This window comes from Maylandia zebra, linkage group LG16 (assembly GCF_041146795.1).
Source record: "Maylandia zebra isolate NMK-2024a linkage group LG16, Mzebra_GT3a, whole genome shotgun sequence".
In the NCBI taxonomy this organism is placed as follows: domain Eukaryota; kingdom Metazoa; phylum Chordata; class Actinopteri; order Cichliformes; family Cichlidae; genus Maylandia; species Maylandia zebra.
Genome location: NC_135182.1, coordinates 27,334,809 through 27,362,807, shown reverse-complemented (window position 1 = coordinate 27,362,807; position 27,999 = coordinate 27,334,809). Strand labels below are relative to the sequence as shown.

The following is a 27,999-nucleotide window of genomic DNA, read 5'->3' as shown; positions in this document are numbered from 1 at the left end:
AAGTGCTTTCTGTAAAATATGGATGTCGTGCCCTCTGAACTAAAGAGGAGAGGCAGCGACGAGCTTGTTATCAGTGCTCACTGAAAAAGCCTGCATCTTTGATAGTATGGGGGTCCATCAGTGCACCTTCGTACATTTAGACGACCCCCGTACCGTTCACATCAATGCTTAAAGGCATACGCTGGTTTTACAGCTACATACGCTCCTTTTTTCAAGGATGACCCTTGCATATTTCAGCAAGACGATGCTAAACCATGTGTTGTAGCTGCTGGAAAAGCATAGCTTTGTAGCAGAAGACTCCTGGTGCCTGCAGTACACACCTTCCCCCAACTGAAAACACTTGATGTATGATGGAGTGCAAAATATGACAGCAAACACCCAGGACTGTTGAGCACCTAGAATCTTTTATCAGGCAAGAAAAGGGCAACACTCCTCTTCTTAAAGTCCAGCAACAGGTTTTCTTGGCTCCCAGATATTTACAGACTATTGTTTAAAGGTTTTATTTACATTTTTTAATTTACATTTAAAACAGCATCCAAATATTGTGGGAATTAGGTTTGTATTTTTCTGCTCATTGCATTCACCTTAATAATGTAAACCACAAACAAACCATGGAAAATTATTTATGGTGCATCTCTTGAGTCACTGTGTTTTTCCAGCAAGCCCAAGGTCAACTGAAATAAAGGCATTTTTCCCCTTACCCTCCTTTCTGTGATGTGGTGCTGAGGCATCAGGGACTTGAACACAGTAGGTCTTCCTGGTCTGGATGCCCCCTCCACATAAAAGGCTGATGTTTGCCAGTCTCCGGTTCTGCTGGCTCAGTAAGGGTAGAATCCGACATTCGCCCCAGTCAGTGGTCCTCCACACATACCTAACAGAGCATGCAAGGATGCTAATTAGTTATATTTGCAATGTTAATGAGTTAAAAGCTGATAAATTGAATCAGTGATGGAGCCACTGTTTGATATGTATTACAAAAAGTCAACACTTGTTTATGTATTTTCAAAAACAAAGTTGTAATCCATTAAGAAATAAATTGATAAATGATCGTACTTAAGAAGGATAAAGCCTCAGTATACACAAAGCCGTGCCAGTTGCTTTCAAAGAGTCACACAAAGCAAAAGACAAATTAGTGAGAGCAGTCTCTGGCAAAAGCATCTCTCACAGTATGTCAGAAGAAGGGGGTGTGGGGGTGGGGGGTGATTATTTTGATTTCAAAACTTCTAAACAAATGTTTGGTTTCATCTATGAAAAATGCAGTGATGCAGAAAGCAATAATATTTGAGGAGTTTACCAGAACAACAGCCTGTAGTAATCTATCAAATGCTTAATTTCCGTAATGAGTTTTCCCTAATCATGTAAATCCTCTGCTCTCAGGCACTCAGTGTAGATTCAGCAAATAAAACAAAATCTACCAGCAGGGAAAGTAATTCTCCATTGACTACTTTGTTGTGTGCATGTTATATTAGCTAAATCCTATCGTAACCCAAATGCCCCAATACAATGGCATTCTGTCAAGGCCTCTTTTTATCATGTCATGTCTATGGGGCTCCCTACAGTACACAAGATTATTGTGGCTGCCACAAGATAATTAAAATGATGCTAAAAAAAAACAGTGTGCACAAATCAATTCAATAGTAAAGTCATAAATATTTTAACCTCTAGGCTTTCTCTCATAATTATTAAGGTGAATTTGTTCCAAGAAGCCAAATTAAAAACCCTCATTTGGTCCTCAAGTTTATCGTGCATTGGTGAAACTGCAAATGAAAAGAACGTTCATTTGAAGATTGTGGCCTTAAGAAGCAATAAAGATGATCTCTATTTAAAAAAAAAATAAAAAATTACCTGGGGCAGTTTGGAAGTAAATCGCCTATGATATTGCAAGCTTCTTTTTCCTCAAGGGCAGGACATCGCTTCCCCCCGCCAACTGTGATCTGAGTCATGATCCGTGACCGGAGGCGGTAGCCAGGGGATAGGTCGGTGGACCGGCAGGTCTTAGAGCAGGGGCTCCACGATGACCAATCGGATGTCTGACAGTCTTTGGGGATCACGCATGTTTGGAAGGTCAGTGGGGATTTGTCCTTCGTACAGAGGCTGCAGATTGAGGAGAGTAAATTACTGTCACGTCAAGGAAATTTTATTTCATAACATGATATCTTTGTGACCCCTTTAAAGTTTGAGAGTGCAGTTGTACACAAAGCAAGCTATAAATAGATGTTGTTGGAATTTAATTGGATTTGCCGAAGGAGAGGTATGAGACCCTATGACCAAGTGGTTATGTTGATTTGTTGTTGAATAAATGACCTTTACTTCTTCCACTCAAGAATTTAAAGTACATCCTGTTAACACAGATCTCAAGACAAAGTCAATCTTTTACACAAGTGCCACAAAGAGCTGATATGCTCACTCAGAGATGTTAACCAAGCACAAGCACAAGTCATTAGTCATGATTTTAATGCTATTATCCCATTAAACTGCTGCTGCTGCTGCTGCTGCTCAACCCACTATAGTGCCAAACCATGTAACTGACCCATACGTCCTCTGCATGATAGTCTTTTGTGTGACAAAAACTAAAAGAGTGACATGGAAATAAATGGAAATGAGAGTTTAAAAAAACAACAACAATATCACATGGCACAAACACTGATCTCCTGGGGAAAAGTACAGTCAACTTGTACCAGTAGTAAATCTGGGACTGCCAAGAATTGACTTTTGTCGCTCTATCAGAAAAAAGCTCTATCAGCAAAAGCTCATGTGTGATCTATTTCACCACTGTATAATGACCCCATAAATGAAGTCATAACCCAGTGAGCCATCTGGGTGGTGGTGGTAAGCCTAAATCAGCCATATCCTTAGCTACGATAACCAGACTATGGCCATTTAATAGGCTAATCCCAAACGAAAAGCACGTGTTTTCTCATCCAATTACAGTTTTTGTTGGCTAATCTTGGAAGTTGAATTAGTCAGGTTATTGAGATACAAGATAATTTTTAGACTTTCTCCTTGTAATGAGGCTGTAAGTTGAGAAAAATGAAGCACAATACACGTGGGAAATCTATTTCAAAAGCGCCAGACCTCCTTAGATAAAATAAGTGCTAATCAAGCAATGCAAAATAAAATCCTTTTTTCAAACCACACACACACACACACAAAAAAAACCATGTCAATGAAAAGAGATGTGTGGCAAGATAAACGACTTTTAAACTACTCTGTCCAAAATGGCAACAAGCAAGAGCAATCACAAGAAAATTGATATGACAATTAAATGCTGTACAACTTCAATGTAGTATGCCTTATTATAAATAAAAAAGCAATATGGAGCAATAAAAAGGCTTAATTGAAACAACATGATTGAAATGTGGTCCCTGAAACAATGATGGCAGTCAGAAATGGATTTTAACAGCCAGCTAATAGTGACACTTTACACCAAGAAAATGGTATGGTGGCATTTAATCAATGTAATATACATGCAATGATTTTCTTTCTGTATGAGAAAAACAAAACAAAGCAAAAAAACACAAGACAGAATGTTGTTTGTTACTGTGTATTTGTGTTTGTGTGTGTGTGAGACACAGCATGTGTAGGTGTGCATTTGTGTGTGCTCTGCTTTTTGCTTTGTGTGCGAGTACGTGCAGAAAAATCCATTCTTATCAAATCCAAATACCAAGGTTAGCTCTAACAGCAGAGAGTGGAAGGGGGCAACACTTGACATTTAACACAATAATGCCTCCCTTCCTTGCTGAAATGCTGGTCAAACATCAGCCCTCATATAATCTAGTAATAATTGAATAAATAACCACCATCAATAAAAACCATTTTATTTCACTGAATACATCTCATGAGAGGTGGTGAGCATTGATTACGCCTCTCTTTTATTAAAAAAAATGTCCATTAGGATTATTTTGCCTGACAGACAACAACATTCAGCTCCTATAATTTTTAAAACTCTCCACACGCTTTATCAGAGGAAAAGTAAACTGATGAAAGAGAAACAAACTACAGGTATTTCCTTTCATTATTAAACCTGCAAACATTTCCGCTTGGATACAGTACAAAAAAAAAAAAACACACAAGAAGAAAGAAATATTATACAGCACTGCTGTTTTCATATGAGAACAAATCAGGTGCACCACAACATTTATCACACCTTGAAATCCAGAAAATTAGAATCGGGCGTTCTATTTGGTGCAAATTATTAGAATGTCCTTAGGGGGTAACAGGTGGAATCAGTCTTTCTATACCATTGAGGTATGTGGTCTGACAGAGGGAAAAATGGGTTTGTGGATCCCAGTGGGAAAAAGAAACGAAAAGCAAACTTTTTTACATGTATTGTTGATTTCAAAGAACTGCCGATTCTTCCAGGATTGATTGCCCCAGCAATGTCAGCCTTAGAGCAGTGCATCTGAAAAACAGTTTCTTGTAAAACCTGCATTTTATTCTAGGATGAACAAACTGTCTTTGTCAAACTGTAAGTGTATACTATCTGATAAATATTTCAGAAATTTGAAAATCATGGGGGATGTGTCAGGAGAAAGTATTTTGCCAATGAACCATAGGGGGAGAGAAGGGTTGTTGTTTTTTTGCAGTGGGGGGTTAAATAATGTACTCTGGAAAGACAAATCCAGCATACAACTTTTTGACGGTGGTTAAAGTAGATGTGTTTGGCGCAGACCAAAGACAGCTTTCAAAAAGAGCATTTTTCAACCAACTGTGAAGGATGGCAAAGAAAATGTTATAGATTCTAATGCAGCACAGTGCCGGGGACCTGAAGATTTAAAGTACAGTAAGAAATCTACCAAGAAAAGTTTAAACGATCGTGCAACTGATGGAATTTTGCATTGAAGAGTTGTGAAGTGGTAGGGTGGCCACTTTGGGGGCATAATGAATGAAAAAGGCACAAGTATTCCTAATTTTTGTGAAAAATGCATCAATATGTCTCAACTTCAATCCACATTACCATATTAAGATGATTTTCCTATTCTTTATGGTTTGAAGCATGTTGCTTACCTCAGCATAGCATTTTTGCCATCACTTCTTGTACAGCGAACATGTCGTGTCTGGTATCCCACTTCTAGTTCCCACGACGCGGGGTACTTAATGTGCGCATGAGCAAGGTGGTGGTGGGTGTGATGGAAATGCTGGTGAGAAGCTAGTGTGTGCAGCGTGGCTGTGTTGTTCTCGTTGGACATAGTACTGAAGTCCACTGTGGTCCTTCCACTTAATAGCGCATCCTTGTGATGGGGCATTCGGCACTCACTCCAGGCCCCTACTTTAAGGCTGTACTGGTACTCGTCCTCCCCAGCCGGGCAGTCAACATGGCTGGAACAAGTCCTGGTCTCAGTTAGGTTGGGGCAGTTTGCCCCTCCATACATTGATGTGGCCAGAACATGTCGAGTCCGATGCTGCAGGCCAGCACCGCAGGTTTTGCTGCAACTTGACCAAGAGTTGAAGTCTGAAACCACACAGTCCTGGGGGCAGGGGACAAGGCATGCCTGCTCCACAGGTGGTTTTTGGGAAAAGAATTCACATATCCTCGAACTGACTGTGGTCCGATTTGAGGTGCGTACGCAGTAGACTTTGCGCCTCTGGATCCCATGCTGTGCTGTAATGCACTCAGTTGCCCTCAACTTGAGCTCATTGGAAAAGAAAGGAACAAGAACACAGCTCCCCCACTCTGACGCCTCCCACTCGAAGAGGTCCTGGTGCCAGTCGCAGACTTTAAAACACTGTCTCTGGCTTTCTGGTTTCTCCATGTGATGGCAGTGGGAGTGATGGGTGGTCCAGCCCTCCATGTGGATGCACCATATTGTCCTTGTCTGAACCCCACCAGAGCCACACTCCTCACCGGTACACTGACCCCACTGGCCTGCAGCAAAGAAAAAACACACAGAGAGGGCATTTTCATTAAAAACTGAAGCTTTAGGGGAAAAATGATTTAAATTGCAGCAATCTGGCAGCTTGCAATCAAGCAAAATTCAAGGCCATTCACTCAACCTCCATGATTGCTTTATTCATGAACTGAGGAAAAAAGGAACAAAGGAACACAAAGTAATCAAACCAGTGGCGGACATCAATATAAAGAAAATACAAGATCAGTTTCTTTGTCACAAGGGATTAAATTCATTTTTAGGTTCTTGAGCTCAAACTGATCAGTATTTTTGGTCATGTATAGTATGGTTAGGAGTTCACTTGGGTATTATGATAAGATATGCTATTAACTTGAATTATGCGGGCCGTTATTATCATTATTATAATTTGTATTATTACTTCATTACAACAAAGCCTCTCCTTTAACAGTAAAAGCATGCAAATGCTTAAATGTAATGTCTGCAAAGGTGAAATGGTGTACAATGGTGATTTTAAGAGATCTTTCAAACAAAAATGATAAATTAGATGCTTTTGAACTTGTTTAACAAACCATAAGGTTGAATTGTCTTAATATGTCAATCAATTAACCAGTGCTAGCAACATTTAGGAAAGAAATTTCTGCTTAATAATTAAGGAAATGTAATATTGATCACTCAAAAGGGTCAGCTCACAAACACCCAGTCAGATATTTTTGTCTCAGAAGATCTGAGTCACCTGCTTTCAAAGAACTATGTGAAATGGCAATGAACTCTTTACTCACATTAAGGGATGGTGGCAAATAATGGGTGTAAATTCAGAGGCACACAAATAAATATAATTAATATTTGATGACCCTTGTTGTTGTGAACACAGAAATTCTTTGGTTCACATCAGGTAACTATAACCCAAAAAGTTAGAAAGAAATGGGTGTGTTAGGGGAGTGGCTCAAAGCTAAGACATTAATCCAGAGGACTAGGGTGTCTAACCTGTGTCGGGACTTTTTCAGTTTCTTGTTAATTAGCTAAGGGCTGCATCAGACCCTCATCATTTTATTCAAATAGGACTTTTTTTTTTAAATTAATGAGCCAATCATATTTGTAGTTAAATATGTGACAAATATATTGATGAATATTACCAAAAAGAGTTGTATCAGATGCTGGGGTTATTTTCTTCATCTGGGGTTTTAGTTACAAACAATGCAGTGACATTTGTATTTAAATGTAACAAATATATAGATTATGTCTCAACAAAAACAGTAGCCGATTGTCGGTTTTTATAAAATGTTAAGTTTTGAATACCAAGCCCAACAAATCTTAAATACATTTTTAACCTCTTTGTCCTCATCATTAAAAGAAGTAGACATAAATCAATTTCCTGATATGATGTGATTATCTTCGTCAGTCACGTTCTTAGTTATTTTGCCACATGCTATGAAAAAGATAATTTGATTCATTTCTTCTAATTGGAATTAAATTGATGTAATAATGAGATCCTACTGCTTCCCAAATTGCTTTCGAATGACAACCTGTTCAAACTGTTTTATGTCTTTTCATGCCAGAGAAATCTGTTGTTAACACTTTGCTTCCTGGCCTATAGCTAGCATTTTAAGGCTCCTTTGTTTGTTTGCTTAATGTAGGAATAGTCTAAAGTACACATTTTTATTCACAGTTCATTGAAGCACAATGTTGAGTTTCTTTGTCCTGGCACTGTGATGCTAATGAGACTGTCACTAATATATTATTCTGATCAAAGATCATAGATCATGTTTGCATCAAAGGTACAACGTATCAAACTGAAAATGCTGCTGCTGCTGAAGCTCTAAAGGTAGAAATACAGTTGATTGTGATACCATGTTTCTTTTTGTTGTTTGCTTGTTTCTTCTAACACTTTATTTTTGTTCTTTTTGTTAAGATAAAAAATCAAACACAAGAAAGGGCATTTCTTTTCACTTGTTTTCAAAAAAATCAAAACATAAACACAAAAATAAACAAGAAAACAAATGAGATGTTTTATTTCATTGGTATGTTGGACTTGAGTGTCCTATTGGCTCTCTTTGGCTATTTGCTCACTTATGTTTGCACAGAACTCTTCAAAATAAAGTTTCTTTCTCTTTGCCGTTAAACAGTGAAAAAAACGCATGGGGGCATATTGAGAAACAAAGACAGACCCAGTAATTGCTTCAGAATTTGATTAAAAAAAAGAATGACAGAGTGTTTTAATCTTCCAACAGACCCACTCCCAGAACCACATCACGTATCGGCCACTGCAAGTCATACAGAGCATTTAAACTTAACATATTATGCAACTTTAATTTACAGTGAGATTTTAACACTGGAAGGATGAATAAATGAATTCCTGATTTGGCTAAAAACTCAAAAAAAGCTAAGTGCAGCATTTTAGATGGAAATAAACATATGGAGTTGTATATACATTTTCATGTAAAGAGGTGCAATTACCTTACCGTTTGTGTCTGGTTCAGTAAACACAGAGGTTGTTAAATGTAATTTGAATGTTTTCTGCATATTTCAAAGTGAAAAAAGTTTGCACCGTCTGTGCTTGATTAGACGTGCAGTTTGGCTTGTTTATTTGCCTTTTTATACCTCATTGGAGATACCATAATGATTTGGGATTAAGCAGAGGTTTATTGGAGAGGGGCTGTGGTTGTTTCTGTTACAGCACTACTTTACTCACTACTTACACTTTGGGACCTTTACACTTCAGTCAAAGCTGCCAAGAGTTCAGAAGTTACAGAAATACAATTTGAATAGTTAGTCAAAATTAAGGTTACAGATGTTCAGGGTCGCAAGCACCCATGTTTCTTCCAAGTATGCATACAGCCTTTGTGGTCACTAGTGGCACTCTTTCATGATAAACACCCTTTCATCGGCATGACCACCTTTGCTCAGTAGTGCTGTTTTCAAACTGTGCCAGGGTGTGATTTATGGAGGTGTGATTGGGAGTGATTCTGCTGCAAGGGGAGCCAGCTAACACAAGCACTAGTTCATCTTCTAAGCTCTGAATAATCACTCTCTCGATCTGTCAGCATCAGCATCTGTCAGCCCCTCAGGAGGAACCAGTTGCCCACAGCTCCTTCATTCCCGTCGCACTTAGTCGCCTTGCTCGCACCTCTGGGGGCCCCGGCACCCATTGAGCTCCTGCTATATTTACCATTCAGTTTGAAAACTGAAATTGAATGAAGCAAAAGCAGATGAGCAGACATCACTACATTATGGGAAAATGCAGAAATTAAACTTAGCCAGTGTAGTGTGACTGAACACGTATTATCTTCCTCAGCAGCGTTCAGTTCAACCCTTAAGTTAGACAAATGATGCTAAAGCTGTACGATAATAGCAAGTAACCCAACAAAAGCAATTTCCACTCTGCCCCGAAACCAGACAGATGAGGGAAAGAAGCAGCAAAGAAAAGAGCAATAAACTTCTCCTAAACAGCAACCGCACTCGCTACTGTTGAAATGCTTGGCTCTCTTGTCCATTTAATTACATTTGGTAAAAGCATCACTGATTCAGGTCAGTGGGGAAAAAAACACCCTGTAGGATCACAGGCTGGTGTACTTGCTGTATGAACTTCTTTCGGCTATTTTAGGTTTGTTAATGTATAACCTACAGAAATGCATATATGTATATGGATCTATCTATCAATCTATCTAATATCTATCTACCTACCTATCTATATATATATATAATATAAAATTTAGAAATATTATTGGCTTTTTTCAGCTTGATTAGATAGATGCAGTGAAGACTGACAGGAAAGCAGAGGGAAAGAGAGGGGGAGACATGCAGCAAAAGGCTGTGGGTCAGACTCGAACCCGGGGCGGCCACCTGCTATGGTCGCCTGCTCAGCCCACTGAGCTAAACTGGCACCCCAAATGCATATATTTTTATTATTTATATTATTTTAGACAACCAAACACTATTCTGTAAAGACATGGTGGTATTTTTTCCTTGGTATACTGCCTTTAAAATCTAAGTCTAAGAGTATTTTTGTTAGCCTATGACTGATTATATAGTCTATCTTCTGTACTTTTTCAAACATTTGTGTAAATAATAGTATATAAAACTTGTTTTGGGCAAGCTTCTTAATTAAACTATTTCACTGTTGGTAATATTTGATTATCAGTCATTCTCTTATCATGCTGCAGCTTTTCGTACATTTCCTCACAAGGATGTAGTGAATTTATTTGCCATCCATCTTCAACTTATCTCCCTCAGTTAAGCTTCACTGTTTGTACACATGCGTCCTTTGTCACAACACTTTTAATTAAATACCTATGCCACCGAGCCTAATTATGCGCAAAGCTATCCCCAGTGACACACTTCCATCAGTTGTAATTTATGAGCACTGTGGTTCATATTCACTTACAACATTAATATATGCAGAAATTCATCAAATTATCATCAGCCACTCGATCCATCTCCCGAAGGCCTGAATCAGCTCATTTCTCCTTACATGCTACACAAACACGAATGCGCAGTGTTTATGTAGCAGGTTAGAAGGACATCCGGAGAAAAATATGTGCAAAATATCATCATCAGGCAAATTAAGTGACAATAACACTGATGACCCCGAGCTAAAAATAAAAACTTTGTATGATGATAAAAAATGAGCCACTTCTGAGAGATGTTTGACCTTCGCGCTTGAATATAAATCATATATTTCCATAAATGCTCAATAAGTGAATGTATTATAGCACTTTTGTTTTGGATTGACAATGAGATACTTAATGTGCTTGGATTATCTGCAGGGAAAAAGCATCAAATGTAGCTTTAACATCCCAAACTTATGAATTATGTTCCTTGGGGCTGCAGTACTATACACAATGCCCCACTAAGCTTTTGTTATAATTTAGTATTCAGGCCCACAGCATCCATGCCAGACCTACTTGAATAGCTAATCACTTTTTAAATGGCCAACAGTATAAACACTAGACAACACTAACACATGTTGTGCCCACTGAGTGATGTAATGCCCACTTGGGCCAATCCATAAAAGTAAATAAATAAATAAACACTGTAAGACTATCCAGTTTTTGACCAAAGAATGTGCTTTTAAAATAAAATATAATGTTTAGCAAAGAGGAAAATCAAACATCCCTGCATGACACTGAAAAAAGATACAATAAAAACCCTAAAGTAGGAAACCACTGTCCTCTGTTCTGATTTATGTTTTTTTTTTAAATTCAAGCTCCGATAAATCTTGATGATGAAGATTTCTAAGTGGATGATCAATCATGACTTCTTCAGAGTTATCACACAGTGAAGTGAGGAGATTTTCCAAAATGCATGGCAGGCAAACAGCAAAGTATGGTTCACCCCTGAGAAATAATAACCATCATAACAAAGCTATGCTCCTTCTGATATATTATATTTCTATTTCCCAGATATTTTCATTTTTTAACTAAAGCAAAACAAACTACTTAGTGGTGTTTCAGGCTCTAGAAATAATAGTACTTTGTGCACTACGGAAAATAACTGCACATCAGTTATAGGTATAAGGCTACAAAAATAAATAACAGGAATCTACAGTATGACCAGCTTGTGTTCAAATCATTTTTTAATTTTCTTTCTTTTTTCTGTTTAGAAGCACGTACAAACTTTTGTTTTCTGACTATTTATCTATCGATCAATATTGGAAGGTTAGTGGTTCGATTCCTGGCTGCTCCAGTCTGCCTCCCAAATATCCTTGGGTCAGACACAAACCCCAAGATTCTCTCCTGTTACACATGTTTACATCCCAAAGGAACTCTATTGGATTAAGATCTGGTGATGTGCACACTGTGGTCAGCAATAATGATCAGGTAAGCTGTGGTGTTAAAATGAAGGTCAATTGGTAATAAGAACCCTAAACCATGCCAAGACAATGTCCCCACACCATTACACTAACTGCAACTCCAGCCATTGATACAAGGTTAGATGGATCCATGTTTTTTGAACCAAATTTGCATAAGACCAGAAAAATTTTTCCAGTATTCTCTTATGCAATTTTGGTGAACCTGGCAGAAGGGGCAAATGTTGTGGTCTTTACCATGATGTGCATTCGGAGTTGCACATATCTTGGTTGTAACAAGTGGTCGATTGATTTACTTCCTGTCACCATCTTTTTTAGATCATTCTCTGTAAACCCTAGACATGCTTGTGTGGGAAAACCCAAGCAAACCAGCCCATGTGGTACCAACAACCATGTCGCATTTACCCTCCTAGGACCTGGCGTCCACATTTGTGGACATCACATTTTGGGTTATTTAGACCAAAATACTGAATGTTGCTCAAAAGGGCCTGATGTCCACTTACGAGGACATTATACTGTCCCTTTTCTATTGATTCTTTGTTTTTACATTCATCGGGTCCCAATCAGCCCAAATATCAAAGAGAAATTAAAAATGCATGCCATGAAAGAGTTCGGGTCTTAGGAGGTTAAGTCACTTAATAACCTTAGTTCCCAAGTCTGATACTCAGTATGATCTTTACCAGGTCACTGTCTTCATCATGTCTACATGTCTAAATGCAGTAATTTCCTGTCCTGTCATTGGGTGATTCAATATTTATGGTAACAAAGAGTTGAATAGGCGTACCTAAAAAAGTGGCAAGTTATTTAAATAGTTATGCATTATTCTTTCTGTTGTTTTTCCCTTATATAGATGTATCTGTGTGATGAAATCAAATATTATTTTTCAGTTGTGATCACCTTATTTTCCCTTCTAACAGTCATTTTTCCTTGCCAATTGTTGAGTTGCTTGTCTGTATATTTAACCTGCCCACGGGTGAGAGCTCTCAGAGAATTTTAAATGGTTGCTGCTGAAAACACAGTTTTCTGTTTGTTAAGTCAAGAAAGCAAACAAGCTGTAGGTGGCAGACATATTTGAAATAGCACACACAGAAACCTTTTTTTCCTGGCTTTCTATAGCTTCCTAATAGAGATCCTGGACTGACTTATTACAGGTTGCCTACTGACTGAGTTGTATGAAGATAGTTTCTTTATATTTGAGTCTTAGTGTATTTCTATAGACACTATCATTTTGTAGATAGACCCATTCCTCCTTGGGATGATAACAATTAACTTTCAAATATAATTGCTGATATCTTTGCATATATGATGACACTGTGAGACATGGCTTTTATACTAAAATAAGTAGCATAAAATACTGTGGAACTAGGGCCGTTAAAGGATTTAAAAGTCAGCGAAAGAGGACAGATTCCTGTAAGTTTTCTTCCTTAAAATTTTTTTTAAAACCAAAAGGTCCAAAAAAGAAAAAAAAAAGAAAAAAAGAAAACTGTTTAGGTGACCAGAGGGTATTTGGTCATGTGTCATATGATGTCAAAACAACACAACAGGGAACTCATTTTTCTTTCCTCAGTTTGAGCGATGAATCCAGTGACATTTCCTTTTAGCAGCGTTGGCATGTCATGCTGTCATACTAAAAATACGCCAATGTTTAGACTCAGAAAGAACTTCTTCTCCCCACAGAATCAATGCTTGGTCATTCTATTAACTAGCCTTGAGAGACATGGTAGTTCATCTACCAAGCGGATATTGTATTTCCTCTAAGATCTCATTTATATACATAGATCCCACTTTGATTGTTTGTGAGATCCCCAGAGGGGTGCTCTTGCTGAAATCAATGTGTTTACACTTATAAATGCCACAGTACTTTAGTCAGCATCACTTTAAAATGTGAAAACAACAGTGGGGGATGTGAGGTGTGCTATGCCTCTGCAGTGATCAGAATCTTTTTCCATGTAATTGCTTGTCTCATGTGGTCTTCTCAAGTCCCTGTGCCAGCCTATGTAGAGGTGACAAGTAATTGGATAGGATGTCATTCACTCCTCTGTCTCACTGCCTTCTGCTGACCTGGGATTTCTCTCTTAAGCACAGGAGCAGAACTAATGGCCGTATCTACAGACAGCAACCTGAGGAAAGACCCTGGTGTTTAGATAATACAGGTGACCAGGGCATGAAAGAACAGAGATAAAGTGACAATTGTATCGCTGACAAATTTAAAATTGCACCCATGGCAACTGTTATGATGCAGTCCCTGGGGGAATTTGTGTATATCGTACAAGATTTAATTCTCTGCCCAACATCAAAAGAAAATCCATTAGATAAAACTGGAATACCAGCAGGGGAAACTGGGGATAAACTAGATTTAAGACTATGAATAAATACTAATCTTAATTGGTTGAAGGGGGCCATGACAAGGTTGCCTTCATGGCTAAAAACATCTGCTGTAACTTAATTTGAGAGCTGATTAATGATGTACCCGAGTGGCTTTCCTTGAGGTGCTCTTAGACTGAGAAGCAAGCAGCAATTCCTGAAGTGCTTCTCTGCGATTTTGTCTGAGGAGAATGCACTCCAAATCATTGGTTTAAGTTGAGGTTTAGACGACTAAATTGCCAGGTAATTGTCAACAAAATAAAAGCTAATTAATTTGGTAAAACATTATTCATACTAGAATATTTTCAACCGATTCTTGTAACATGTAGTAGCTTTCGTTAGCTATACAGCGTTTTTAACCACTGGCTTTATTCTTTTTATAGTTGCAGCTTTACTGTTTGCTTCAGTCTCACCACTTTTATCAACCAATCTTATCAACTCAACCTTTTTCCATTTGCAGCAGACAGCTTCCTTTTCAGGGAAAAGCTTTGATGCCCACTGCACACTACCTGCCATGTACCAAATAGCAATCAGACAAAGTTACAAGAGTTGATGGAAAGCAAAACAGAGGTAAGAGCAGAGTGAGCTGTGGGCTTACGGGTTGCCACAGTCACTTCAAATCAACACTAATATTCCTTCATGTGGCTAGATGTACAAATAGGGAACTCTTGTGAACACATTCACCATAACAGTTTTATATAGTAACAGACCTTTTTGATGACAGATTTGCTTTGTAGCAGGGCAAGCATAGGTGAAACTACTAGCGCTCGGCTCCCTTAAGTATTCCTATAAGCTTTAGGAGTAAACCAATGTTAGTGCAGGACCTTTGTGAAGTGGAATTTAGCCATTATTAAAACATATTATTTTAGGTTCACTACCAGTTGCAAAATATGAAGTCATCACTTGCAAATTCAATAACACACTCAAGTAGAAATAAGCAGCCAAGTGAACAAAGCAGCCACCATGGACATGAGTGTGTGACTCATAGGCTGAATTTTACTTGCACATATTAGGCCGTGTATCTTTGGATGTTCTGACAACTCTCACCGATTTACTTTGATGACAGAAAAGATTGACTAACCAAAGAATTCTAAAGCAAGTAGGTGTATTTAACACTTGTCCGGGGCAAAAAGACAAGATTTGCAAACTTTATGTTCAAATATTTTGAAAACTGTCATGTCAGACTGTTTTGCACAGGCTGAATTCAGCTTTGAAGGTAGAGCTGAGTCGTGCAGTAATTGTAGAGCAGACACTGTCACATGCACAGTAGCTAATTTGTACACTTTGTTGTACATGCACAATGACAATAAAGGGCTATTCTATTCTATTCTATTCTATTTTAGTTATATATGGAAGGTCTTTTCGAATTCGCAAACAAGTATGAGTGGCAGTGAATATCGGCACCTGCAAAATAACACTATTTCCTTATGACTATGTTTTATCAATCTTGCTGCACATGCTATAGATCGGATCTCATAGCCCCAGCAAATATCTCCCAAGAGTTGAACACAAGAGCTCTAAAAGTTCATTCAAGAATCTGAAGGTCACTCTTGGTGTGAAAAATCAAACCTCCATGGAATGGGTGCCAATAAAAACCCTTTAGCTATACAAAACCCACAGCCAAACTAAAAACTACAGTCTTCCGATGAAAAAGCAACCATTTGGGGTTTTGTTTTTGGTTTTGTTTTGTTTGCTGGGACCCTTAAGACTCGGTACTTAGTGGTCACTGACAAGACTATTTATTCTATATCGTATCAATTAGTGTTTTAAAGCTATGTAAGGCTGTCTCTCAAAGGGTTGAAGTTAAAGTTTCAGCAGGATAATGATCCTATGCACACTGGCAAATCTACCAAAAGAGGAACAAAACTAAGAAATAAAGCAATATGGCCATGTCTAAGCCAAGACCTGAATCCTATATCAAATCCCAGTGAGGTGGGATTTAAAATGAACCTGTTTATAATAGGTAGTATATTAAAGAAACTCCTGAAACATATTGCAACTGACGAGATTTTACATGGCAGAATGGTCAAAATTTTCAGTAAGCCAATGTTGGAAACTGGTGGCCAGTTATGCAAAAGTCCTGTAACAAGTTATTTCTACTACAAGTGACAATACGAGCTGCTGACAGCAAGGACACGCTTTTACACATAAGAATATTTCATTTAAAAAATATATATGCTTGAAAAAGAACATTTTCCTTGAACTGTCAAGTATACCACCTTGGGCAGGCTGTGACTCACAAGATAGATTGAGTTGTCCACTATTCAATTAGATGCCCAGTTCCTTCAGTGAGCATGTCAAAGTGTTCTTGAGCAACATATCCATGTGATCCATGTGCAAAAGTGGTCAGAGTCATCAATAAATCTAGAAAACCTGTATGCAAAGACCAGCATAGCATAACATGACTGTATTTCTAAATTTCCTAATTAAAGTGGACTGAAAGTACAGAAAAGGTTTAAAAAAATTACATATACTAGGTCTAGCTGATCACAACTGCAAACTTTTCAATACCATTAAGTGCATTCAAGAATATATGGAATTATATAAGTGTATCTGTTTTTCAGTCAAAGCAGGCCGGTTCAGGAACCTATATTCACAGTAATTGCCATTGCTTTTCTTTGTGTCTCAAAATATGAGCCTTGAATAGATAAAAGGGAGCAAATGTTCCTGACTCACATTATTATTAGCTTCTCTTTATTTTATTTTTGCACTTGAACTAAAGAAAAGTGACTGCTATAAAAGGAAAAAATGTCTGCAACATTTAATTCAGAAAGACAAGAATCCTCCACACCACCACCACCACCCCTTCCATCCCTTTCTAAAAATACTGACTGGCACTAAACGTAATAGGAACTCATGAATTTGCTGTTGTTTTCGAGAGCTTCCTTCTCGACAGTGTTCTAGAGTCATTTTACTTTACAAAATTATTTTGGAGTACTTTGTTTGTTCCTTTAGTAGAGGAAAAATAGTGAATGGACCAATTCTGTAAGGACCCAAAATTTCCACAGACAGAAGTGCAGATTACCCGAGTCAGGTAGCCTGCAGAGTGTAACCTGTGGAGACTAAACACTTCACCTATCCTCCATCTGTCATTTGCATCCCCTTTGTCCCTCAGTTATTAATCAGATACTCCCTTGTTTTATGACTATCTGTGGGAGGCTAAATAAATAATTACTGGAGAAAATTATAATTTGCCAACCTCCCTAACACTGCTCATCTAAACCTTACCAATTTCAGTGTGACTGGATTATTTTTTTTAAAATCACACCTCATAGTGAAAGTAAAATAAAGTTAAAAATACAGTGTGCTTTCACTACTCTCACAAAGCTCACATTTGCTGTTGGAACCACAGAGTCACTTTACCCAAAACACAAAACCTAAGAGTTTCTGGGTTTTCTTTATTGGACTTCCCAACAAAACCATCAACCACTGTGCAAGGTAGTTGTTATCAGCATGTCTATTAGAGATATGCAGACACTTCATATTTCTTTCCTGGACCCGCTCACAGGAATGGGCGAAAGACTAATGGATAGTTTGACAGTTCTGATGGCTGCTAGTGCCTTAATCTCTCTCTGATAACAAGAACAACACTGTGACTGCATCTTGCAAACAAGGCAAAAACTGGTAGAGGCGAAGCACTGTTGGGATGGTAAAGTAAGTCTGTTACTCTGTGATACCTATCATTTTGGTCTCGACTGAAATATGTCCGCACGTAATTGGATTAACTGTCATAGAATTTTGTGCGGACGGTAATTGTTTCCATTGATTCTCATTTTGCTTTGTTATCCTCTGTTTTTTTTCAGTGAATACCACAAGTAGGCTGAAGTGTTTTGGTTGAGTCTGCTGTATAGATTGCTGTGAAATATTGGACAAACACTTAGCTGTAAGAGCTTTAGTGATTTTTGCTATAGAGGTATTATTGGATAGGAATATTTTTTTCTTCTTCACCAAATACCTTTTGAACTTGTGGTATTTTGTCAGAGCTGCACTGGGAAAACATTCAGCACGGACATATCCAAGAGGCCAGCTTTTACATTACTGCAACCAAAAGGGACTAAACAGCTTTGGAACTCAGCTTATTCTATACATATTTTCACACAGTCCTGAACTTTTCAAGACATCACCAATGGATGTGAGAATGTGAATATTCAGTGCACTGAGATTGGACTTTTAACAGCTTTCAGCCTTCCAGCAGTGATGTCTGATTACTATATGAGAAAAGCACAAGTAATAGTCTAAAATATCAACACCAAGGCACTGAGCATCCTGCGTCCTGCCTACTGCATGCTCTACCAAGGCAGCTTCCTCATCTAAACCTAACAGTGGATTTCCTGTAGTGAAACTTTAGATTTTGTCCTGAAGTTTAAAAGGGCAACTTCCGATGATGCTTAGACTTGAGTCTCCTGACATTGTCAAAAACTAAGCACACCTAAGCTGTGGTGAAAACAATATATTACTAGCAGCAGAAGTCCACATCCTTCGTCCGCATGTATATATGATACATTCACACACTATAGACTGGAAGCAGAGCCTAACAAATATTGTTATTTCAGACACAGAACACAGCAAAAAGAGCAATTGTGGTAAGTAAAATGCATGCTGTTACAAAGATTATGTAGATGACTGTAAAGGTTAAAAACAAGATGCCTGTGTGCTGTGTGAAATAATAAGAAGGAGAGCTGAAAAATGAAAATGGAAATCCTTGGACTTATAGCAGTGCTTATTCTGGCAAGTCCACTTGCTCCACAGAGCAACCGTAGCTTCAAGTGATCCTGACAAAATTGTTGACTGAATCACAAAAGAGCAGTCAGTCAGCAGCTCAGAAAAAAAAGTCAAAATGTTAAAAAGGCTTGGCTTAGCTATCAAACACATTCTTTCATCCGCAGTACTGTAATGCAACACTATATTTTGAGTCCTTCACAGATTGCTGTAGCTCTCACTGGAAACAGGGCTGCTTCTTTTTTCTTTTTCTCCCCCCACACTGTGTGAAAACAAAAACAAACAAAAAAACAAAAAACTGTTAAGTGTGCACTGACTGTGTAAAAGATATATTCAACACTTGTGTCATTGCCATCTCCATTTTTGAATGCATATAAAATAAGAAGGGCAGTTATGTAAGCGAACATCTTGGAGGGAGATGTGGGTGTAATGCATAGATTTTAAATATCATAAAACCTGGTGCAACTCAACTGGTATGAGTGTGTGGCATGGATTTTGTGGCCCATAACTACACCCAACTCTCATTTAAAGCAACAATTAAAACTTCCACAGCCATTGGCATTCACAGCTCTTAGTGTGAACTGAGTATTCACCACCGTGCCAAATGGCTTTTTCTACCAAAATAAATAAATCTGATTTCCAAATTATAAACAACACAAGTTAATTTTCAAACTATTCTGCCAATACTCTATCAATACAATGTTGATTTGATCAAAAAAAAAAAAATCAAGATCAAAACAATGCTATGAATAAAATTAAGGCTAAAGTTTACTTCATACTTCATTACAGGCAAGAATGAAATACAGCTGCTTAGACTAAACAGTATAAACTGATAAGTACTGTGATCATCTCCTAATTTTGGACAATTTCGGATCATCTGCTAAGTATTTAGTGGTAAACAGTCTCCAGATGAAAACAAAATGTGCTTTGGTTCAATAAAAGAAGAAATGAATTTTTGTAAGTGTGTAGTCAAATTATCAACAGGTTCTAGGCTAAAAGGATTCTCATAATGGCCACTGCTTGGGTTTCCCTTTAACATTCATTTTCTTGCTAGACATTCCTTTTATTATTATAACCCTTTTCTCTTCTAAAAAAGTTGACTTGCCTGTATTCACAGTTAAATTTACATCCACACAAATGCACACAAATATATAGTGTATATATATAGTGAGAGAGTGACCTTGTTACGCTAATGTTAAGGCTGTAGTTCACTTCTGTTTCAATAATGAGTTCAGCTCATTATATCAGCACACAGTCCCTCGTTGTAGCATAGGGATGATCTGACTGCCACCAGATTTCTTTGCCTGATGGTCGTGTTTTAATCATGAAAACTAAGCAGTGCCGTGCTTTAAAACAGAAATAATCTAAAAGCCTTTCCATATAACCCATGTCGGTGTCATGTATAAACATACATATGTTATTTAGCACAAGAAATGCACTGTTTCGGTTGTTGCACTTAGAATGTATGGTACCATTACCAATCAAAATTTTCAACTTAACATCCAGCCTTATTTTTAGTGGAGAGTGTAAACAGTTCCAGGATGCAAACCTTTGAGTCAGTGTGGTGCCAGTTCTTCGGATCATAGAAACAAACACTTTCCAGCTGCAAAGCTAAAACTCATTTAAACGAGTCAGAAAGAGATTCTTTCTTACTGGCATTTTACAGCTCACTGAACATTAATCAAGGATATTTCTACTTCTATTAAGAAATAATCCCCTGACCAATTTTCTCATGCAGATTAGTTTTTTAAAGGCTTATCCATTGAAACCTTCCGCAGATCCCACCTGTCCTCCACCTGCAGTCATCATAATCATAATAAGTCACACACATTCAAAGACAGCTCAATAATTAAAATATATGCGTTTCCGTTTTGAAGGTAACAGCTTCTTTGATGATGGGTTACCCTGGAAGGAACATGCCCGGTCATAACCATTTTCAATTTTTCCCTAATATAATTACTAAGCTCATCCATTACACAATAGGAAAGATGAGTAGTTACTATTGCAAAAAACACAGTCAAGATGTTTTTTGTGGGCGACACACTAAAAAACAAAAAAACACGAATAAGTGCACAACTGAAAATGACCAAATCACTGTTAGAGTGTTACTGGTTTCTTCATCCTTGTTGTCTACACTCATATTAAAAGTGGATCATTAATACATTAGAAAATACATTTTTGGTTAACTATCAGCTGTTAACTGGGATAAGATTTGCAGCTATTATCTAATACGCACAAAGAGAGAGTCAATCCTGTTGCTTTCATAATGAAGGTATATAACAGATCAAACATCACTCCACAAATACTAATTAAGAGTTCAACTGGCTTCTTTCCTCATGATTAAGTGCTGGGCGTCTGGGGTAGAAAATGATGCATAGCATGTCAAACTTATATTAATTATGTGCAATAAGTTTCTCCTGCAAAACCTTAACTTAAGTGTCCTTTTTGGCACTTTCCATTAAAAACAAAACCCCACACATGACTTTATAAAATCTGCCAAAGAAGATGTACTCATTTTTGTTTAAAGATCACAACAGTGGCTTCTGGAGCCATTTCTCCAGAGCTAATATCAAAATAGTGTTACTGTTTGTACTTTCACAGCTATAGAGGAGAACATTTCCAACTTTGATAAACTGAAGCATTACTTGTGTTCTAGTTCACGACAAATAAAGCAATGTATTCACTCTTGACTTTATTGAGTCTCGTCTGTGTCTGCTGCTTTATTTCATCTGATGTTTAAAACAAATCTTAGCTGAAATTCAATAGTGTGTGCAGGCCATAGTCTATTTTCATTTCTATAATGAGTTCAGCATGTGAGAGTGGCACTTCCTGTAGCACCTGTGGTCCACTAATGACGAGGATGATTTTATTGCTGCCAGATATATGTCTAATGGACTTGTTCTAATCACGAACACTGTGCAGTTCTTTTTGTCTCTCCTAATAAGAGAATAACCTGAAGTAAATGCAATTATGCTCATGCTCTGATCCAAAATGTAATTGGACTGACCTTCTATTGTTAAATTTGCCAGGGATCATCATATATATGATTTTATATATATATATTGTTAAGATTCAATATTGAGGAAGGGTACAAGAGGTGATCGAAGAATAACCACACCGATCCGACCGGGTGAAGTCAAACGATGATTTTAATGAATACACGCGTGGGAAGAGAACTCTGTACGCAGACAGGAAGTAGTCTTCGACTTAATCAAAGCATGAACAGATATTTTATAGCATCAGGGTTTGTTTACTGACGCCCCTTCATGCGTCACAGATACATTTTATACATAGATCAGATCAACATCATCATGACTTTTTACCTAGAAAATCATCTTCTATTTTCATGGCTAGCCCTTCCTGTCTACCTTTCAGTTCTTGTCTTGTTCCTCTTTCTTGCCGAGACACCAAGAAACGGTTCCTCTTTTACCAAGACAATTTTGCAGTTACAGCCAAACATAACTAACCTCTCCTCTAAATAAATCTAATTTAACGTGTGTGTGTGTGTGTGTGTGTTGACCTCACATGCTCTTTGTGTCACCTCTTCACCTACTGTCTGTGTCTCGTCCTCAAATGCTCTTTCTCAATTCACCTGTTGCACTTCTGACCTTTTACCAGACCAGAAGCTCACTGAGACTATGTGTATGTCTTCTACTAAATAAATGTTTTAATCAAGAACCTCTACTAAAAAGCTATCTGTTACATTGTTAAAGCCTCGTCTTAGCCTGCGGCTCAAAATAACTTCCTGCTTCTTTCTGCATACAACTTCCTGTCAGCCTGCAACTCAGTCTTTCTGAAAGAGACACTGTTTAAACCTTGGAATGCAATATCCATGCTGCAGATTATATTATTAATGCAATGACAATTATTTAACAATAGCAGTAAAATAATTTCCCTCCTCGACACTCCCCCTTTTGACCTCTGGAACACCAGAGGTCACAATACATTGTGTCCTCACGCAGACCCTTCTCTGGTGGTCTCGAACCTCGAGATCTCCAGGATCCTCGCCCCTCCTGTGGTCGCCGAGATCTTCTGCAAAGGAAACAAAACACCTTTCCTGCATCTCCCTAACTTATCCTATCTGGGACTCTTTAATCAAAAGCCTGATCCTAATTATCTTCTTAACTTATTGACTTGTATTTATGTATACTCTTCAACGTTACTCATCACTTTAAAATTCTTTTAAGCGCTGGTTTCACGTCCGGTTGCTCGCTCTATTTTCCCTTATCTGATCATCAACATCCTGTGCACAAGTTGTCGCTGCTGCAAGTTAATCTACTCCAAAAGAAAACAACCACTTTAATCAATTAAGTTCAAGCATATAAGCAATTACTCCTGTATACATTTCATCATAGCTAAATGCTGCCTTGAAACAACTCCTCTGTGTTAACACTAACTTCATTTTAAAACCTCACATTTCCTATGTTATCACCTGTTTTGGTATAACCTTTTTATTTCATTTTGCTCCCTTAATGTAACAATACCTTCTAATTCTAATGTATCAGACTTAACCAAAATATATGCTTTCCTTCCTCTTTGGTCCTTCTTTAAGTTCAGTTAAAAGCTAAATGAATTTAGGGCCTTTTGCCTGGAATCAATACTGTCATGTGTGTTTCTTAACTCTGTGTCTGTAAGCGTGTGCAATCCTTCATGAACTCATATTATCCTCACAGTAGATTGGCTAATCATAGCGCTAGCCAAAGGCTCGTGACCCTCCAGAGACAAATTTGAGCCACAACTCCTTTAAAAGCACAAAATGCAATATGTATAAAAATCATTTCTATTTATAAGCTCCCCCTTTTATCCTAAAAATACCTCCTATATAATATCTGTATGTGTAAGCCTACATTATAACCACTACTTCTAGAAATCAAAAAGAAATCAAAGCTGTTCTACCCCTTCAACCCTCACTAATTTTCCCTCTAAGAATTATTCACAGCTTTGAAAAACCGGCATTGTATCTTCTAAACAGGATTCATGGTCCTGGGCCATGTTGGCCCAGTATTCTTGGTTCCTTGTATTTTCGCTCCTTATTTAGGCCAGGTTTTCTGAGGTGTCCTGTTGTGGTGTTCCCTAAGTATTTTTTCCTTTGTGACTCTTACCCCCTTGTGCCCCTCTATGTATTTATGAGCTCTCGTCTCTCTTTGTGTTTATTCCATGTTTTCCCCCAGCCTGTTATGTCTGTGTTCTCCCCGTGCTCTGGGTGTATTTAAGTTGTGTCTTCTGTTATGGTAGTTGCTGGTTTGTCTGTGTTGTTTCCCCTCGGTCTCCCTGCGTCTCGTTTCTGGTTTGTGTTATTAGCTTACCCAGTTTAGGTTTCCGGTTTCTTGTTTTTCCACCAGTGCTGTTTTGTGCCCACCGTTGTAAATAAATATTCACCTGCACCAGAGCTGCCGCCTTTTGGGTCCTTTTCTACAACTCCACACGGCTTGCCTCGCAAACCGTGACAAGTTCACTTTTAATCCTTTAACCTTAACTTAAAAATAACAGTTTCAGTTTTACCATATCCAAATGATCAAAAACCCAAAAGGTCCTAAAATGATCCTAAATTATTAAACAATTAAATTATTAAACCCTAAACCCCCCTTTATCTTGATACATTTCATGTGTCAAGATACTATACAAAACTTAAAACTGCTCAGTTTTCCCCACTCATGATCCAATCTGTGTCATAAAAATAAACTTAAAACAGAACAGTTATCAGTCATGTGTTTCTACAATTAATGGTAACTGAGTTACATCAAAAAATATTTCCCCTTTAGCATTTGGCATTCTCCCAACAATATACTATAATCTCATAATCTAACCCCAGTCAACAAAACAAAAATTTTTCTGGTAAAAGCAAATTGTTTGTCCACATTTATTCACCCTCACATTCACTCACACATTCACTCACATGCAGGCACACCATGTATTTGCTGATAGTGGAGCCTCCCGCACGATCAGATACTCCACCCTCAGCAAAATGAGCTCCGTCATTTTTTATTTTCCATAGGAAAATATTTCTTTATGCTTTTGGACTGGATTGACTCGCATAAAATCCTTTTTACAGGGACTTACGACCTGAATTGTCCCCAGGTAGCTTTCTCCTCAGCCAATTGTAATCTGGAAAGCCGCCTTATATTTGCTCCTCCCGATAATTTTCAGCGCCGTTATTCACTGTTGCAGGCCTGCTTAAAACAGAAATGAAAAAAAAAATAGAGCTGATTGTTAGCTCATAAAAACAAAACAAAATCACCTGACAGGTTTTCTTTAAGTGCACTGTTACAAAATAATGGGCCCAATTTTAGACATGTCCATGTTTCCTAAAACTCCCTCTATATAAAACAAAAACACCAACAACAACCTACCTGACAGAATCAACCCATCACCACAACAACCTTAAACACACAAATCTTGCCACCACATAATTTCACCTCCTCAATACACCAAAAGTCCCATTAAACCCACTCAATTTGCACACAAAAATCACCCCCTTATGCTCTATAACATACTTCAATTCAGCATAAAACCCCCTTACAACAACATATCACTAAACTATAAATTTCCTACCCCAATCTGCACTTCTCGTCTCTGCTATGCTTCCTCTTCCTGAAAGTCACAGTCACACACACACTCCAGCTAATTTGCATACTGAATCATCTCTCAAGAAGCTGTAACAACAGAAACATATGTTTAAACATTCCCAACTCATTAAATCATTTTATTTCTTCCAACAGTGATCACTAGTGTTGATCACTCAGTACGAGAGCACTCCTAAGTCACTCTTTTTTAAAACTACTTTAATCCCTTTTTCGTTTTCATAACTCCCTTTGTCATATGGCTTATTCTATTCCTCAATTACAAACTCAAATGTATTTTATCAAACATTCACACCATTGTATCATTCATACAAAATAGCAAGCTGTTCTTCATTGCCTATGTTTGTATTCTTAGCTAGGTGTAATCAATGTCTATGCATTAAACTCCATGAGCTTGTCTTGTCTTTATAAGTTTAATGCATTTCCTGTTTGTGTGTGTGAATTTGCATATGGTGCTTTTACAGTGTGTCAGACTCCTTCATAATTTTGCCTTTAAACAGTCAATTTTCTCCTCCCCAACTTTACTAACCCAAATTCTGATTTCCTACCTTAAATAGCAGCATTCCTTGTCCTCAGCCAGAAGGTAGGGCTCCACTTGCCACTTTCCACCTCCACCCTAGCCCAGCGGTCTTACCCGTCAGGTCCGAGAGTAATCGTGACTGTGCCTGCCTTAGGTTGTCCCAGGGTTTCGAGGTGGGATCTTACCCGTCATGGGCTATCCAGCCTTCCATACTCGCCTGATACGGGGCCCAAGTGGGCAGGGGAGGGAACACACTGGCTCTGGGAATTAAAGGAATGTAAGCTGCTTCCTTCATTGCATCTTATGTTAAACTATCTTACTTCTGACTCCTTCCTAGAATAATTTCTCATATGGCACTTTGTGTATGTGTGTTTTCTATTCATTAATGTAATTGTCAGTTATTTTCTCTCCCGGTCAGGGAACCACATTATTTTCTCTCTTCATTTTACCTTCTTTTGTTTGTTTGTCACGTTCTACTTTAGTTCTATTAAACCTTGATGTAAAAAACAATACTCCCTTATTTCACGCACACACTCTGCATTTTGCCTACGCACACACTTCTCTCTCAGACTTCCTCTGTTCACACATCACCTTATATGGGCATGCAAACTTCCTGTCACCCACACCATTTCCTGTTACACACACACCGCACGCAGCTGCTCAGAGCAGCTCAAGCTGCTTTGCTGTTTCTCCAGGCTAATCAAACTTATTTTGTATTTACAATCTACAAACCCTCTGTAATTCTACTAACTTTTGACCTAAAATGTAGCATCATTCACACAATGATTTCATAATCCTCTCACACACACCTTTTAAATAAACTAAACTCTTATAACATCACTCATGCCTCTCTCAAATTAAAAACACTTTCAAAGTTTAAAACGTCCTACTTTACATCACCCAAGAAATACCTCTCACACCTTTATTCATCATGTCAAAGCTTCTAGTCACCGCATTCACACTCAAACTGTGACTAGAGTTAAGGAATATAACTCAACACACTTTCCTAAGAGTATTTTAGACATGCTTGTCATAATCAAAAAGAGCAAGTAAAAAACAAACAAACAAAAAATTGAAACCTCCATTAATTCTCACCGCACACACAAGAAATTGAAAAAATAAAACCCACCAGCAACTAATGCTGGAGAAAAGTTACTACTGAAAGTGATGTGTTAGTCTTAAGTATATACAGTGCACTCAATCTATTTATATATCTACATCCAAACTCAGTCAGTTACTATGCATCCCCTACGGCAACTCAAAACTTTATTTATAGTCCTTTACTAAACATAAATGGCATTTTAAACACACACTCAACACTGTTTGCAGCAGTATTTGTAAAACCAACTGTGGCTTAAACAGTTCACTGCTTACTCATTTGCATTTTCACTCACACACACCGTCTAAAAATAGCAGCAGCATTGCCTCAGACTCCTTTCACACAGAGATCTCTTATTACAAAGACGTCTTATATTTACAACTACTGTCAGATCTGTCAGCTTTAGCGCCTAACCAATTTCGACAAATTTAAAATAACCGCCCACCAATTAACCAGTATCAAGACTTTAACTGTTTCTGGCCTCATTTCTAAAATCCCTAACTCAATTTAAAAGCGTCAACCAACCCAAACTTTGCCTGAAGCTCTATTTTTGGCATTTCACAGCCAAGGCTTACCTCGAAGTGTTAAGTTAAAGTTACACGCCCGAAGACCAACTTCTCCTGTCCAAAAAAGCGCAGATACCGTTGCAAACGGTAAGGAGACTCTAACTCCTAGCTTAATTCCGGGATGCCCTGTACCCCACAGCTAAACCACACTGAACTAACCCTCTTCGCCGAGAGGTCAATGTCGCGCGTCCACGACAAGGAGGGAGCGTAACCTCCGGGCTCTGCGCTTCCTAGCAGACTCTAACTGCCGTTCTAGAATAATTTATAATACTTTGAAACAACAATCAACACCCAAAACAAGTGTATAACTGAGGCAGATCGACCCTGATGGACAATGGGGACTCTAACCCACAAATTGACCGACAAAGGTCTGACCTAATGACCAACCGGGACTTTAACCCACAAAATGACCAAATACCCTACCAAACTACTTGAGACTCTAACTCAATTTCTTTGGGACTTCAACCCATTATTTAAACTTTTCTTATCAGACTC

At 38.1% G+C, this 27,999-nt stretch overlaps 1 protein-coding gene and 1 long non-coding RNA gene across 2 annotated transcripts in view; both read right to left on the bottom strand.

The window, feature by feature from the left end:
• thsd7ba (thrombospondin, type I, domain containing 7Ba) overlaps positions 1–27,999 on the bottom strand; it is a 201,625-nt gene that overhangs the window by 111,421 nt on the left and 62,205 nt on the right. The window contains exons 4-6 of the mRNA XM_076875192.1: positions 5,008–5,866; positions 1,846–2,094; positions 702–871 (exon numbers count right to left, since the gene is read on the bottom strand). Coding sequence (XP_076731307.1) covers positions 702–871; positions 1,846–2,094; positions 5,008–5,866 — 1,278 coding nt within the window. The remainder of the gene's footprint in view (positions 1–701; positions 872–1,845; positions 2,095–5,007; positions 5,867–27,999) is intronic.
• On the bottom strand, positions 21,870–23,849 carry LOC143413044 (uncharacterized). Its single transcript, XR_013093602.1, has 2 exons — positions 22,331–23,849; positions 21,870–22,279 (listed from the first exon to the last, which is right to left on the bottom strand). It is a non-coding gene; the product is annotated as an uncharacterized LOC143413044 (long non-coding RNA).